At 40.2% G+C, this 15,928-nt stretch overlaps 2 protein-coding genes across 3 annotated transcripts in view; one reads left to right on the forward strand and one right to left on the reverse strand.

The window, feature by feature from the left end:
• SEC22A (SEC22 vesicle trafficking protein homolog A (S. cerevisiae)) overlaps nucleotides 1-4,842 on the forward strand; it is an 18,433-nt gene extending 13,591 nt beyond the window's left edge. For both annotated transcript variants that reach the window (XM_010292781.1, XM_010292780.1), the window contains exons 6-7: nucleotides 875-940; nucleotides 4,492-4,842. In XM_010292781.1, the coding sequence (XP_010291083.1) occupies nucleotides 875-940; nucleotides 4,492-4,692 (267 nt within the window). In that variant the 3' untranslated portion in view covers nucleotides 4,693-4,842. The remainder of the gene's footprint in view (nucleotides 1-874; nucleotides 941-4,491) is intronic.
• Nucleotides 4,843-12,122: 7,280 nt separating this feature from the next.
• ADCY5 (adenylate cyclase 5) overlaps nucleotides 12,123-15,928 on the reverse strand; it is a 59,337-nt gene continuing 55,531 nt past the window's right edge. Inside the window, exons 15-17 of the mRNA XM_010292782.1 lie at nucleotides 15,432-15,636; nucleotides 14,502-14,626; nucleotides 12,123-13,047 (exon numbers count right to left, since the gene is read on the reverse strand). Of these exons, the coding sequence (XP_010291084.1) occupies nucleotides 12,919-13,047; nucleotides 14,502-14,626; nucleotides 15,432-15,636 (459 nt within the window). The 3' untranslated portion in view covers nucleotides 12,123-12,918. The remainder of the gene's footprint in view (nucleotides 13,048-14,501; nucleotides 14,627-15,431; nucleotides 15,637-15,928) is intronic.

The following is a 15,928-nucleotide window of genomic DNA, read 5'->3' on the forward strand; positions in this document are numbered from 1 at the left end:
TACAAATGTCCCTGGTCAACCCGGTAGATGGAAATGCTTCACACTGAACATACTCTAAGCAGAAACAAGTTGCAGTTCCGAATGGACCACCTTCTTCTCAAAGTGATAGTCGCTTTCAAAGAAGAACATTTAGCTGAGTACCCATTGTTTTCCCAGGAGAGTTTTTGATTGTCACAGATGTTTGTTTGAAATGCAGTTAGAATAATCCCTGAGTGTGTAAATTCATTCTGTTCAGCTATATAGAAACTATAAGAACCCATCTGAGCAAGTTAGACGGAATTTTGGTTTGTTTTGGTTTTTAAACACATTGTAGAAAGATCTATCACTTCAAGCAAATTTTTCCATCTTCAAGAAAACTTAATTTTCCAGTACACTCTCTCTGATAAATTCAGGTGCGTCTGTTTGTTCTCACTGCCATGAACGCAGAGCTGCCTGCGTTATTCTCAATGTAGAATTTTACCACACCCTGGTGGCCAGTTTCTCTCTTTTCCTTTTATCTTGTTTCCATTTTGTGAAGCTGGAGGAAGGCACAGTTCTACTAAGTTGATATTAAATATAGTTACACTGTTTAGACTTGAATTTTCAAAGGCATCTGGAGAAGGTAAGTATCCAGTGTTAGAGCTGGACTTCCTTTAAGGCTTTTGAAAATCTCAGCGTTAGTTGTCGGTTGTTCCAAATCACAGTGTTTTTTTCCAAACTTATAAGTAAGCAATGATTATTACTAACTCTTTTGGTTTAGTGTAATATAGGGATTATTCTAGATCTCTATGTGAGAGACTATCTTAACATACAATAATTAATAACTTTCATACTGTGGATATCTGGTATTTTACTGAAACATTGTAAAACATGTCTTTTTGTTGTATTTTCACAGAACGAAGGTGAAGATTTCAGCTATGTTATTGCATTTTTTCTTGGAACAGCAGCCTGTTTGTACCAGGTGTGTTCTTCTGCTTGCGTAATTCACTAGAGTTTAGAAACATAACCCAGTCATGCATAAATGTCATCACGTTTTCTTAAATGTCACAGATGCTTGAATAGGGCGATTATAAAAATAATTTCTGCTCTGTTTTATTTCATTAATCATAAACCATAATACAGTAGATTGATACAGAGAGCTGCTGTTTGCTGGCATTTTTTTCCAGTTGAGATTCACTGTACTTTTCTGTCTAGAGCTTACAGTTTATCTCTAAAGTCACAAGCAGTGGAGGTTATATCATTTCCTTAAAGTAGTAGTTTCATAGTTCAAGTAAACTTAACTATCTGAACAAATGCCTTACTGCTGCTTTCCTTGGAAAGATTTAAAGTAAATATGGTAATGCCTAGGTACTACACCCCAGAATTTCCTTACTTTGTACGTTACTGTGCATCTCCTTCCTTTTCAAAGCTTTCATCCACTTTCCACTATGTTTTCCTACTCCTGTCTGATATTTCACATTGCATTTCATGTCTGTAGGTTTTCCATTTCTGCATCTGAGTTTGACTCTCCTATATAATTTGTAGCAAGGTGTTCTGGTGCCCATTGGCATTTGTCATTTAGCGACACTGCTGTTGCGTTTAGCTATGACTATAATGTCTGTCATGCTCAATTGCTGTGATTGTAATTCTTTTGACTTTTAATCTCTTGCATTCGTGGAGTATGCAGTTTCTACTTGTTTCCGTGTGCCAATATTTAGTACAGTGTCAGACCATAAAATAAAATAATGTCTCAGGATTTTCCTTTTATATCAGCCTTTCTATCAGTCAGCCTTTTGTCCAGGTTACCCATGATCTCCATTCTCTATAACGAATCTCTAGCAAAATGTCACAGTACAATTTATGTTCTTCAACACTTGTTGACTTTTCATCAGCTTCAGCCTTAAATAATTCTTCACATTTGTTAATTTGTTAATCTGTTCCAGATCAGATAAGGTAGAGCTCCTCCGTTCTTTTTTTGTGTGAAAAATAATTCTTCCCTCCTCTCCCAAATCAGAAACCTTATTCTTTATACAGTATTCATGTCTATGCATTGAGACATAAGGACATATATCTTTCCCCCACTGTCTGACTTAAACAGAGCTCTTTTAAAGAAAGAATCCATGCGGCTTGGAATGTAGGCTTTTTCTTAATATTCAAAACGTATCTGTTGAGACTTTTGTTCCACACCTTCTGGTGTCATTCCTACAGTATGTAACTGGTCAGTTTTCAGAACTAAGAGGGCTGTCAGTTCTCTGGCATGTTCTGATGTTCTTTTGCCACGCTTAGGAGTTCGGGAGATTAATTCCATATGTTGCATGGCAGCGCATTGCATTTCATTATCATTCACCCACAAGGCGTCCATACTGCTGTATTGTCTTGTTTAGTTAATAACAACATAGCAGTGTGTTTTGCTTTATGGTTTCCAAAAAAATGCTTGTAACCTAGGTGTGCAGGCAAAAAATGGGACTTAACATGGAATATGATGTTTTAGGCTTCCTGACGTGTCTAGTGTTCCTCCATGGTTTCTTGTCTCTTCTGAAGAAGAAAATGTACAAAAGTAACAACTGTCTCAGTTTTACCGAAAGTGCAAAGTGTCAGCAGCTGAACCTTCAGTCATTTCTTAACATTTATTAAAAAAAAAAAATCAAAAATCAAACTCTTCTCTGAAGTAGCACAGAGGAGCCTTACATAAAAGCATGTTCAGTAATTGCCATGCTAACATTTCCCTTTTAATAGAAGAAAAAAAAACCCTCAGGAATTTTGTACCAGCACTTGCTATAGTAAGGTGTTAAAACCACAGTGTTTTGGCCTTTTGACTTGTGCTCAGTTTTGTAAGTGGCAAATCTTCTAGTATCTCAAACCTAGACTAATGAAAAAATAAGCCTCAGAATTCATTTAAAACAGATCTTCAGTAAAATTCACAATCATTCAACATCATGTTGCAGTAATATTTTTAAAATTCTATAGTATTTTTGTTTTTTAAACCCTTCATATTTATTAATCATTTTGATGAAGCGTATCCTGACTCTTATTTTAATCTTGGAAGCAGTTACACTTCTTCATATGTTGTCAGTGGAAGCAATGATGCTAGGAAATTACTGAATTCTTATTGCTGAGATACTGGTACCAACTAATTGCTCTTTTACATGCGATTTGTAAAACTGTCGGCACAAGTAGGTTGTACTTGCTCTGCTCAAAATGGCCAAGCAGGTTCAGAGGAATCCCATCTAGATTCTGAAACATGCGGATTTCTTATCTCTAGTTTTACTTTACTTTGGAGGACATACAAATCTTACTGGTACTGTCAGTACTCTCATCTCTGAAGATATTTAGATATCCAGAAATTGTACGTAGTTTTGTTAATCTCAGTCATACTTACAGTGGAAATGCATGCTTTGTGAAAAAGTGGTTGAGTTTCAAATAGGATATAAAGTTACCTCAATAAATCGCATTGTTCAGTTGCAAATGTACAATGCTTTGTCCTTTTTTTTGAGGAACATGAATATGAAAAAAATTTAAGCAGAGTTTCTCTGCCTGATTGCCAAATGCCCAAGAACAGATATGACAAATAATCTGATGATGGATGTGTGAGCATGGTTATATATCCACTGGGAACAGATTTGGAATACACAGTAAGCCCAAGTGATGTTGTTATCTACCTTGAAGCAGAGCTTCAAAACCTTTCTTCAGCAGACTGAAATGGCTAGAAACCAGAGGGGGAACAAACAATTTTTCTTTTTTTTTAGAAGTCAAGGAAATAGTTTGAACAGTGGTAGAAATAAAAATAATGTCTACGTAAAACCTATGTCCTTTTAGAGATGAAAACTGAGGTGAGAGACTTGAACAGATATCCAGCTGCAGTAGGAAGAATGCAGACCCAGGGAATTGTGGGCAGTCCTGACATGCTGTGTTACACCACAGTGCACAGGAACTGACCCTTAAAACGTGGTAGAATTACAGTAGAGTTGTTGGTATTTCTCTCCAAATGTGATCCACGTGGCAGCAGCTGAAGAAGGGCAGCGGATGTTTGTGGCCTCTCTGCATCTACCAGTTAATCCTCTGCGATAACCCTAGCAGGACTCCGGGTTGGTATCTGCGGATTGCCTCGTGCTGAGTGTTCCCAGCTGCAGGGCCCTGGTATTTTCCCTGTCCTTCCCATTGCTTTGCCTGAAGAAGACTTAACGCTGGCTTTTGTTCCTTCTCCATTGCTGGGGTGGAACAGAGTGCATTTTGACCAGAGATTGCCAGGAATGTCCTCTTTCCTTTGTGGTGGGCCACTCATTATTGTGGGTTGTAATCAATCATTATAGAGAATTGTTCTCAAAGAGGGTTTAACAGAAGCAAAATGTAACTTGTGTATTGAGGTTAGGTACTTTTCACCCTTCCATGACCACTAAATTGATACTTTTCTTACATCTTTGATTTAGACTTTTACTTGTTTTGCGTTTGTAATTTCTCAGTGACCAGATGGTGTTTCTTCATTGGCAGTTATTTTCCGTGCAGTAATCCAATTTCTCTTTTATTTCCTGACAGTGTTACCTGTTTGTATACTACACGGGCTGGAGGAATGCCAAATCCTTCCTGACTTTTGGGTTAATTTGCCTGTGTAACATGTATCTGTATGAACTGCGCAACCTGTGGCAGCTCTTCTTTCATGTGACTGTGGGAGCATTTTGTACCTTACAAATTCGACTGCGACAACCACAGGGGAAGTCCCCTGACTACAATGTCTGATAAGTCCTGGAACATTTAGAGGCAGTCTTGTTCCAACAGTTATTCACTCTCAGGAATGTAAAGCTGTTCTCCAAAAGAAGAAGCTGTCTGGATGGGGCTTTGCTTTTTTTTTTTTTTTTTTTTTTTTTAAATAAAGCAATGTAGGATGCCTGTGGACATTTTTCACCTGATGGTTAATTTTTTTTTTTTTTTTTTAGTAGAATGACATGCAACAATATGGGACTAGAGGAGGAAAATGGGTCATATCTTTGCAGTGAAATGTATGTAGGGACACCAAGTTTGGGGAATTTGACTGGTGGCATAAAAAAGCTTCATTGGAAAGTATGTTAATGGAAGGAGTCTACAGAGTATGTGTTCGGTATATCATGCAAGCTCTTCACTTCCAAAATCAGTTTTGCCTTTGTGAGGCAGTAGGGGACAAGCTAAATAAATAATAATAGTAATGCTATTGCATATTGGCAACCTAGATTTGGAATATGTACGACACTAAATTTTGGAATATTTTGTTTCACATTGACATATATGTGAATTTTTTTAAATTAAAATGTAACCTGGAAACTCTGTTTCTGGGGATCAGCTTTATGGCACCTGTGGCCCTCTGTCTAGTGCTATAAATACTTTAACATTTTTTTTTGTTTATGATTTCCTTTTAATTATCCTTTGAAAGTGATCTATGTGGACAGGGTTTCTTTTTAGTAATTATTCAAAAAGTTCTGCCACATAACCCAGGATTTTTGCACGCTTCCTTTGATTGAACTCTGGAAAGCTTGAAAGGAGATGGATTGGTGAGTAAAAGGAGTGACTTGTACTTGTTGGACTATTGTTCTTCTTTTTATATACTTCTAGAAATGGACGAATAATTAGCTCAAACCTGAGATAAACAGCTGGTGACAGGAAAATAATAAATAAGTCTGATTAGTTTAAACAAGAAAAGACCAGGGATTTTGTTTGTTCTGGTTTTATGGTTGGGTGTTTCTGTGCTGGGATAGAAACTACTTGCTCTAGCTTGTGTTTGAGCGAGCCATTGTATACTCAAGTTGGTACTTCAAACCCCAAATGCATAGAAAATGGAATAGTAACCATATAGTACCACCGTCAGTTACACTGGGGTTTTTTTACAATCATATGACAGTTATTTGTGATGTTTCATAATGTACAAATAGATATAGATAGATTTTTATATGTGACCTGTAATAATATAAGGGTTCACTGAAATGCTGGAGGAGTGGGGGAGAGGAAGAAAGACAAGAGCAAGCTTTAATGGCAGGGAGGTTGCCATGCTACTTGTGTTGTTGGATTTGGGGATTGGCAGAGCTTTACTGTGCTATGAAGTGTTGCTCCAAGGCAGATTTCTTTGGGCACGTCATAGCAGCAGGTTACATGTTTCAGTAAGTTACTTAGTGTCAGATTATGACCAAGAAGAAAGGAGGTAGATAGGTATTTTCTTTTCTTTTTAAATAGGTGGTATTAGTTAAGAAAATTGTGCATAATACAGCCAAGAAGAATTAGAGAATGAAATTGTAATCCAAAGTGAACAGGAGCAATATGTATTATGTTCTTCATAACACGTCTCGGACTGATGTCTGAGATCAAGACCTTGAAGATTCCTTGCTGTGCAGCCCCAGAGACTGGTGTTGCAGGTGATGTGCTTTGCAGTTAATTCTCTTCCCTCCCCACTTTGAGACAGAGAAGAAGAATGCATTCATGAACATGGTCTGCTTTTGTTTTGGGAATCCAGAAGATGGGGAAAAGATGAAGAAGAGGACTGGATTGAAACTTGAAAGAATTTTAGGAAATGTTTACACCACGAATATTTTAAAAATCCAGAAGAACAGCAAACAGCCTTTGTTTAGTGCTGGGAAGTTTGCTTGTATTAGCATTCGGTGTGCACCTTTCTGAACTCTGGACAGCAGAAAAGGTGAAAAGCAGTCCTTTATGATTTTAAGTCAATGATTGAAAAATATAGCTATTCCTGTTTGAAATACCAAAATAGGTTTTATCTTACTTTTAAAGCCTAGAAGAGTCCTTATACCTATCGTTTCACTTCACCTCCATTGATAGGCAGGGAAGCTATTATAAGTACCTGAAGTACTGCTTAGTTTTTAGCTCCAGCTGTTGTGCACATGAAGAATTTTCTGTTGCATCACTTCTTCAGTTTATATGTTGGCAGAGAATCTTGTTTTCTCTGAGACACCTTCCCTTCCTGCTATTTCTAAAGATGCATTTTTAAGGAATGAAAACTTCCTTTGTCATAGCATCTGGCGCCGTTGTTCCATTCCAGTTATGCTGGCATTAAACTAATTGCTGATTAGCAGGTAAAATGAACAAATGCAACTGTCAGTGTAATAGAAGACAATTGGGGTTTTGTTTGCTTGTTTTTACGGCACTGATAAAACCCCCATTTCACAATGAAAAGTTAATGAGCATGACTATTCTTCATTACCTGATATTACCAGGTGCTAAAAACGTGGCTTCTGAACATACTACTTTCATTTGACTATATTAGAACTTACTGAAATTTTGTGTGAGATGAGAAACATGATACACCAGGCCAAGTTGGAGGCAAAAATATACTGAAAATTCCCAGGATTTCCCCTTTGTTTATGCAAACTCAGCATTCAGAGAATAGTAGGTGCTTCCCTGCTGATTTTACCAGATACTTGAGTCATTAGACTTATGAAGATGAGCTTACAAAAGATGACTACTCTCTTGAACAACATGCTTTATTTTAGTTTGAACTGCATAAAGCCATTCATAGTTCCTTGATTTTTCTGTGGGACTTAGTAGAAGCAGAGCCCACTTCATGCTGTATTGATAAAGTAAGCCCATGTTAAGGTTGAAATGGGTCCATGCAACACCCACAGTACCATCTTTTTCTTTGAATAAGGTGTCACTGTTTACATGTCACTGTGTACATTCGCCCTCAGGAAGGGATGGACAGAAGTTTGACTGACTTCCACAATGTATATTTAATGCTGGTTGAGTACCTCCGAGTCCCCTATTTGAGCTTCTAGAGATTTAATCACATTCTTCCTTGCGTATTTTTCTTTAATATCTGAGGTTTTTTATGTCGTCTGCTCTCTTGTATTCAATGTCTGCGCCAATAGCTGGGGATAAGAACTTGTCTCGTTTGTGAATCGTCAGGTTTTGCAAGGAAATAACTTTTCAGACCCTGGAAAATGTGTAGACCCCTTTTCCTTCTCACACTGCTTCATGGAAGACTCGCATACACGTGTGTGTTTAAGATAGATACATAAGAATATATCTGGGGAGAGAGAGGTGTAGAAAAGAAAGCAGCCTTCTGTGAGGGAATGTATGTATGCGTTACTTGGATTGATATTTAGCTATATCAAAGCTAGCAGAGAACTAGATGATGATGGAAACTGGTTTCCATTGCAGACATTGTGATTACTTAACGTTCACTGTGGATTCTTTAATATATTGATAGTCTCTTTATCAAAGGACTGAGGAATATCTGTTTAGGGATATTGCCTTTCAGTCTCTTGCCTTTCATTCCCCATTTCCACTGTATGTACTATGGTATGATTGTTTTTTGCATTCATGGTTTGTGTTGGAAAAAAAGCAGCTCATTAACATTTTCAAAATAAATAGCATACGTTTAGTGTTTGCATCGGCTTTTTGTCAGAATAAATAGCATTCTAGAGATGTGTTAAGGCCTTGCAAAAATCCCAGCTTTCTGAATGGTGTTAATAGAAAGGGATGTATTACAGGAGGGGTTTTTCCCTGACTGGAGGTAATTGATGAGAAGGGTGGCACTAGGGGGTCTGCTTCGAGGGCAGTTGCAGCCCTGTGTTGACAAGAGTCCAGCTGATCTCTCAGCAGGAGTCTGAGGAACCCTGGAGCATCCAGCTGTGTGTGCAGTTCCAGTCATAGCTGGTCAGATATTCCAGGTACTGTTTATTTTGGTAAGGCCAAATGGTCTCACAGTGTCTGTACCAGCTTCTTTTACTGAACAAAATTGTGGTTCATCAGTTTTATTGATCAAATGTTTGTTAATGAACTTTAAGGAGCACTTTTGTCAATTGGTACGCCTCCATTGCTATCCTGACTTTATAGAGCTATCCAAAAGTTGGTCAGACCTTAGAACATTTATGGAATCTTTGTTTTCCTGGATGATATTTCTTTCTTCGTCAGAGGCAAAGCCTCCTGAGACAGGTAGATGACAAGTTCAGATTCCTTCCTAGCAGGAGGTGCATGGCATCAAGATGGCACTCTGTGGCTCTCTTTCTTTCTTCCAGTGTTCTCTCCCCGTCCCCCAGGCATGGTTCTGCTGGGATGCTGTGCCAGTCAAAAGGAGACGTAGGTTGTCCATTAGCCTGTATTTTGTTTCAGACAGACTGAATGGCAACAGTCACTTGAAGGACAGGAGAGCACCAAGTGTACCCGAGTGGTGAGAGCAGGAGATTCGTGGCTCTTGTCACCTCAGTGTTAGGTGCTATAGGGAAGGAATGATTGCCTGCCCAGGGCAGGGGCGTTGGAACTAGATCTTTAAGGTCCCTTCCAACCCCAGCCATTCTGTGATTCTTTGAATTGAAGCCATTGTCCTGACGGCACGGCAGGGTCGCTGGCAACAGCTTCATCCTGCGTTTGGCAGGACTCAAGGTTCAGCCATGCCAGATTTGGCTGTCACAGAACAGGCGTTGCATGGCTCCTGTTGGAGCTTGCACTGCGCCACGCAAGAAGTTGTTTGCCGTTAGGTGGGGAGGCCTCTGGAGCCTTCCAGGGGCACCCTCATAGTGAGGAGCAGCAGCAGCAGCATGTGTGGTTGGGCCTTGTGGTGTTGCACCACTGGCTGCTGTGCTGGTGGGGGGATTGGATGATGACACAGGCAGCTGAGGGTGATTATTTTTTTGCTTATCTGTAAGTTGCATTTGACAGTTTGTGTACAATCAGTTACTTTGGAAGGAGTGGCTGCCTTTAGGTTGTGATGTGCTCTCCCATCCTACCATGATGGAATGGGGCTGGGGGCTTTGTGTCTCTGTCGGTCTGATTCGGTGGGAGCGCTCGGCAGCAGTGGTCATGGTGCCTGGCTAAGCACAAGTCCATTTCCAGTAGATGGCAATAGTGGTTTGCGTCTGAAATTCTGTGTTTAAAGAAAAGATCTCAGGGGCTAGCTGGTCTCCTGCGGAGCGTGTTGTTCAGGTGCCACCTGTGCCGCACCAGCGTTGCTGCTGAGCTTGTTGGTGCTGGGCTCTCGCCCAGTTGAAAGCTGCAGGTTTTTCTCAGTTACACTTCAGGCTTCTGTGAATTGGTATAGTTACGTGTAGCATTTACTTTTACCTGTAAAGACTGAGAATGTTGCACTGGCAAGCACGGCTGCCTCCTTCCAGAGGTCCCTGAGAGGACAAGTACCAAGGTACCTGGGGAATGCTTTGGCAAAGGAAATGTACTTTTTAAAATACACACAGGTGTGTTTTTCAAAGAGGACACACACACAAAACAATTTAAGTTATTCAGGTATACTGGTATGTTTAACCGCAGTGCCACAAGGAGGCTTTGTCAGCTATCCTGAGACTAACGTTTCAAGGCAAGTGGGTGCACAAGGGGGACCCAGGGGCTGGTTGCCATGCAGCCAAGCCCGTGAGGCTCTGTAACTGGGTGTGGTATAGTGCCAGCATGGTCCAAACAGCCATCCGTCAGCGCTAGTCAAGGCTTGGATGCCTCTGTTTGCAGATTCAGCATCTCCTACACAACTAACTTAGGTCTGCTCTTCCCTAGGCGGATGTGGCTAAAATAAAACAGAGACACTTTACCAGTGAAACAGTGTTTAATATAGTTAAATTACTTAAATAGATTTCAATTTCCATGGGAAATCATAACTGTATCCATTTTTGCAAGATCAGAGTAAAGAACATGTGAATACCCCTTGAAATGATCATGACACACTGTCAACAATCACAGCTAGAGATACTGGGGACTTGAAATCTCATTGACAACACAACTTCATAAGATGAATCAAAAGTTAAGACGACTGCAGACTTTCGTAAAGCAGAAAGCAAACCTAAAACCGAGTGTATGGCATGAAGGTAATGAAACTCAGTGAGGGGGTAAAAGGGATGGAAGGGGGAGGCAGAACAGCATGATGCAACTCAAGTATTTTGCAAACCAGGAAAGATGTAAAGGAGCAAAAGTATAGTACAAGGGCAGACTTGGCAGTTTTACAGAAGTCAATATACTATACTTTTCAGAGATGTTTCCTAGTGGAAGGGAGAAGGAAAGGGGCGATGCCATTTAAGCTCACGTTTAAATGGCTTAATGCTCGGGTTATGCTTAGCAGTACAGCAAATTAATTAAGACAGGCCCATGGATTTTCTCTTATTCTCGTTGTCGAGTAGGAAAAAATAAACCACCACCACCACCACAGTGCAATCATTAAGCTGTTTGTTAGTACTACAATAATTCTGCCCTGAGAAGAGTGGAAAAGAACTTTATTAAATGTCAAAAGATTGGAGTAATTTTTAGTGCTAGCCAAATTCAATATCAAAACTTTCCCTTCATAGAATATAAAAAATATAGCTTTTTCTTAAAAATTATTTTCTTTTTTTAATAAAATATCAAGGGATTTTTCTTTAATAGCTAAAAAAGGTACATAAATGGTAACAGTGAACTATTCATAAACCCCCCACTAGTGATAAAGATGCCCAACACATTATCAATGGCACTGTAAAGTTGACCACCTCATACACACACTTCCCATCATAACCTTTTTTGAAGACCACCTAATTCCTGAAAATCAGCAATCTGTGACTCAGTTTAAATAAGTGCCTACTACCGGAAAGTCAGCTTGATGCTGCAGTACGTAGTTCCTTGTAATGTCAAATGGCAGTTACAATATCAGACAGCTCTCGTGTCAGCAGGATTCTATTAAGACCATCTATGAAAAATGATTTTTTTTTAAAAGAAAAGTTCAAAGGAGCTTATTTTTTTTCTCTTCTTATTAGAGCTCCTGTTAGAGTTAGTTAGAAGATTTGCTTAGAGCTCTTTTTGGCATGTTTAACTGAATCTGTCTCAGTAGCTAAAACTCAAAGGTCCTGTTTCCATTTGTTAAGGCGCCAACCCTCCGCGTGAATGCTGCATGGAACAGCTGTGTGACTACCGCATTTTGTTTTTTCCTCTTCTTTGGGGTTGTAGGTTTTTCTGGAGTTTCATTTTAAAATGATCTGATTCAGCCTGGAAACTCACCTGTTTGCTGTTGGTTGATTGTATAGTGATAATCTGAAAACTGCCAAGTCTGTGTTCAGAGTGTTATGCACAAAAAAATTACAGAAAAGTCTACAGGTTATATACACCTCCCACCACACCTTGGTGTGGACAGCCTGCCTTCTAATTTATATATAATTTACAAAATATAGAATTTGGTATATCTGTTAGATCTCCATGTTTTCAATATTACAAAATAAAAAATACAAAAAAAACCCACAACAAATTTCAGGGGAGTTCCCCCCACAAAGTGTCTCTTGTTTACATCTAGTCTTTCCCATGTAAACTGATATATACCAAAGAAGAGCACAGAAGACTTCTTAATAAATATGGTTGTAGAGCCATCTTCCGTTATCTCGATGTTCCCCTTCATCGGCTGTGCCAGCCCCACTCAGAAGAGCAGTCATTTAGCCACACAGAAGAAGGGAAAAGAGAGGGCCAGGGCTGTAATGTCTTTTCACACTGAACCATTACGGACACCCTTCTAAAAGGCCTTTTCGTGTGCTGCAACAGTGGGTGTCAGTTTTGAAAGCCCATTCAAAACAGCCAATAAAAGCACAGTGGTACACTTCAAATAGCTGGCAGTATGGGATGGAAACATTATGGGAGTGCAAATCCATTCCAAAATAATGCTTTGTAGTGAATCATACATTCCTTCAACCAAGTAAATGTTGTGTTGCGTCAATAAATACTTAAATAGCTTCTTATATCATCCTGTGGTAGCAGCCTTTTTTAAAAATTCCAAATCCATGTCTTATCTGTGAACTCTGTAGTACACATCTTTGGTTGACTTAGCTCTCGGACAGGAACAATGCCAAGGTGGTTTCTTTCGATTGCCATTCATGACGGGTGGCCAAAGAGTTTGCTGATACCAGCTCCAGAGTCACCGTGTGAAGTTTCAGCTGCGCTGCGTTTTCAGCTTCACTGCCAAAAAGCGATTCTTCTCCGATTCACAATCTACCTCGTGTAAAGCAATTCTGTCTTTGAGTAATGCTGCAATTGGTGCTAACTAATTGGAGGCCCTTCATTTAGAAAGTAGGTGGTCATTTCTCCTTTGCCTTTGACCTTTATGACCCCTCGGTACTCCAGCTGATAGTTGTTGGCTGCTAAAACCTGGTACATGTCTGTAGTTACCTGCAGAATAAACAAGAGTAAGCAGATGCTTGTCGTGTCTTCCACAGTCTTTTCATTTGATTTTGGAGTAATCCACAGACAAAATTAAAGTAGGATCAACTATTCTGTTTCTAAGTAAGTCAGTCAGGCGACTTCTGCATATTGATCACTAACTCAGAGGTTGGCACAAGTTGCAGAACAAACACCACCTTTAGAAACTGAGAAACTACAGAAGTCATACCCAGTACACAACTGGGGGAAATCCACATTTTTCAAGGAGGTCACAGGATAAAACGAAACAAATGAGTCACATTTTTAAAAACGCACCTGGCAGTTCAGTCTACTCAGATGCATTTGTTCTATCACTGGAGTGGTAGTAGGAAAACAGGTTAAACATATTTAAAAAGTCCTCAGAAATTACTTGGGAACTACACAGTGGATGTACAATTGAGGAGCCATTTGAGGATTTGTTTCTATGAAGGGATAGGTAGTGGGCAACAAGACCAACCGAATGGAATAATCCAGCCAGCATCCAAATTCTCTCTGCAGATACCATTCAAAAACAGTCACTTGTGCTGCAGAATAACATTAGTTCAAAGACCGGATTTCCTGAGATATTTATTTATTGCAATGTATTTTCTCATCCTTTTTCAGGTGGCTTTAATATTTCCATTTCTGGCTTCCTATTGCTGTAACATTGCTGTGCTGATTTGTTTAACTTAGAATGAAAATTGTTCACGGACCATCTTGTAGGAAAGTTTAAAGGGTGTTGGGTAAATATTGATCCAGACCAACAGCTTAATTGGAAAGAAACAGCATGGCTTCCCCTCTTGGGTTTTACATCAGTTACTCTAACTATTTTTATATGCCTTCAGTACTTTCCCAAGGAATGACAATCTGTTACTGTGGACATGGGCTGAGTGAAAGCAGGACAGTGGAAATGAATCATTGGAAAGGAGGGTCACTGTCTGAAGGCCAAGGAGATGTTTGATTACAAGACAGGTTCCATAAAACCCTTAAACCGTCCTCTTTCTCTAGCTCCCCATCCCACTGATGCATGGGTCCCTGCTAGCCTCACAACACGTAGGACGTTGTGAACAGAGAAGTGACTTACAGAAATGCATCTCTGAATCAAGCCCTTGGAAAATAAGACAACCTACAGCTGCATGAAGCCGAACAGCAAAGCTGGCAGCACGAGTTAGTAAGCACCACAGTGGGACTGTGCTTATGTAAAGGACCCAGAACTAAACTGCAAGTTTTTGACCAAAGGTTGCAAAGTTGGTCAAGATTAAAAGGCAAAACTTGATGGTACCACTAATGTTCCCCAGCTGGCTTTTCTTTCAGTACTGTGCAAGTAAAATGTATGGCATAAAGCAATAAAACGAAACCAAAATTCCAATTCTAATTAAGTTTCAAAACCCGTAAGTGACACAGGGGTGTGAGTGACAATGTAAGTTTTCCACTGAATTCCTTACCTGAATCCTGTCAGGCACACCTGTGCTGTCCATTCGGCTGGCGACATTCACCGTGTTGCCCCATATGTCATACTGGGGTTTGCGTGCTCCTATCACCCCAGCTACGACAGGACCAATATTGAGGCCTGGAAGGAGAGGAGAAATCCAACAACACTCAGATCCATCATGTGGGAACCACACGAAGCTTGAGGCAAGTTATTTTTCAGACAATAAAAACATCCTGAGGTTCATTGGTTGTAGCTGTGTTTTACCTTGACATGTAAAGCTATGCCCAAACTGTGGGGAAAGACGTTTTTTAAGAAAAGTTGGCTGCTTTGATCCATTATGCCTGTCTGACTGGCAGCATGGGCTGGATCTGCTCAATCCAGAGCTACTTTCTAGTACCAGGTAACAGGATAAGGTTTATTTCCCATGGGGCTGCCAAGCAAACTGCTCACTTGGAAGTCAGCACACAGCTGCTGTGATGCTGAGTGCCTGCGAGGCAGCAGCCCATCGGCCTTCCAGAACAAATACCACACTTGAAATCCTCACTTTTCTCCTCCTTGTTCTTTTCTGTCTCTCTTTATTCCCTGACTTGAAAGACAATGTCCGAGAATGGCAGAGCTGGGGACCACAGGGGGTGTGGGCAAGGGAGCACATCACAGGCAAATGAGTCCAAGCTCAACCACCATGCAAGATAATGCAGTGGTAAGAGCTTCTCTGCGCCAGGGCTGGTGGAGCAACTGCTCCTAATTCTCCGGGGAGCTTCAGTAATAATGCTGCTACCCTAATAAAGCTGCTGTGATGTTTCAGAGAGGCCAAAATGGTCACCAGGCGCAAGACAACATCTCTGTACAGCTACCGTAACATCTGTGGTTTTTACTCTCCATAAAATCCCCAGCTCAGAATGACCGCTACCTATACTAAATCCTGTAAACACAGTGACATTACCTATCTTCATCTGGAAGTTGTTGAATGAATGTTCATTAATGTATTTCATTTGGTCCATTAACCTCATGGCAAAATCAGCCAGAGCTTTGATATGCGTCTTCCCTTCCTTGTCATAAGTGGAATCGTTGAGGCCCGATGCAGCCATATACGTGCTGCCAATGGTCTTGATCTTCTCCAGCTGCCGAAATTGGTCTTCGCTTATTATCTGTTTCACAAGAGCAAAAGAAGCAAATAAACCTTGACAAACATGCTGGTAATATCCTTGCCCTGTGTCCTCCCTCGGTCCAAACACTACAAAGTACTGGAAAGAGGCTCCACTACTCAAAGTGTAGGAAGAAAGGGGATTAGATACTTGGAGAAGTGACAAGGGAATAGAAAGGATTTTAAGGAGGCGAGGGGGAGTTAAAGACTTCTAGAGCAAGGAGAAAGGAACCACGGCACAAGGATTCAATAAGCCACCTTCCTTCAGGAGCTTAGCAAAGCCCAACTAAAGTCAT

Source organism: Phaethon lepturus, unplaced genomic scaffold, assembly GCF_000687285.1.
Source record: "Phaethon lepturus isolate BGI_N335 unplaced genomic scaffold, ASM68728v1 scaffold34998, whole genome shotgun sequence".
Classification (NCBI taxonomy): Eukaryota; Metazoa; Chordata; class Aves; order Phaethontiformes; family Phaethontidae; genus Phaethon; species Phaethon lepturus.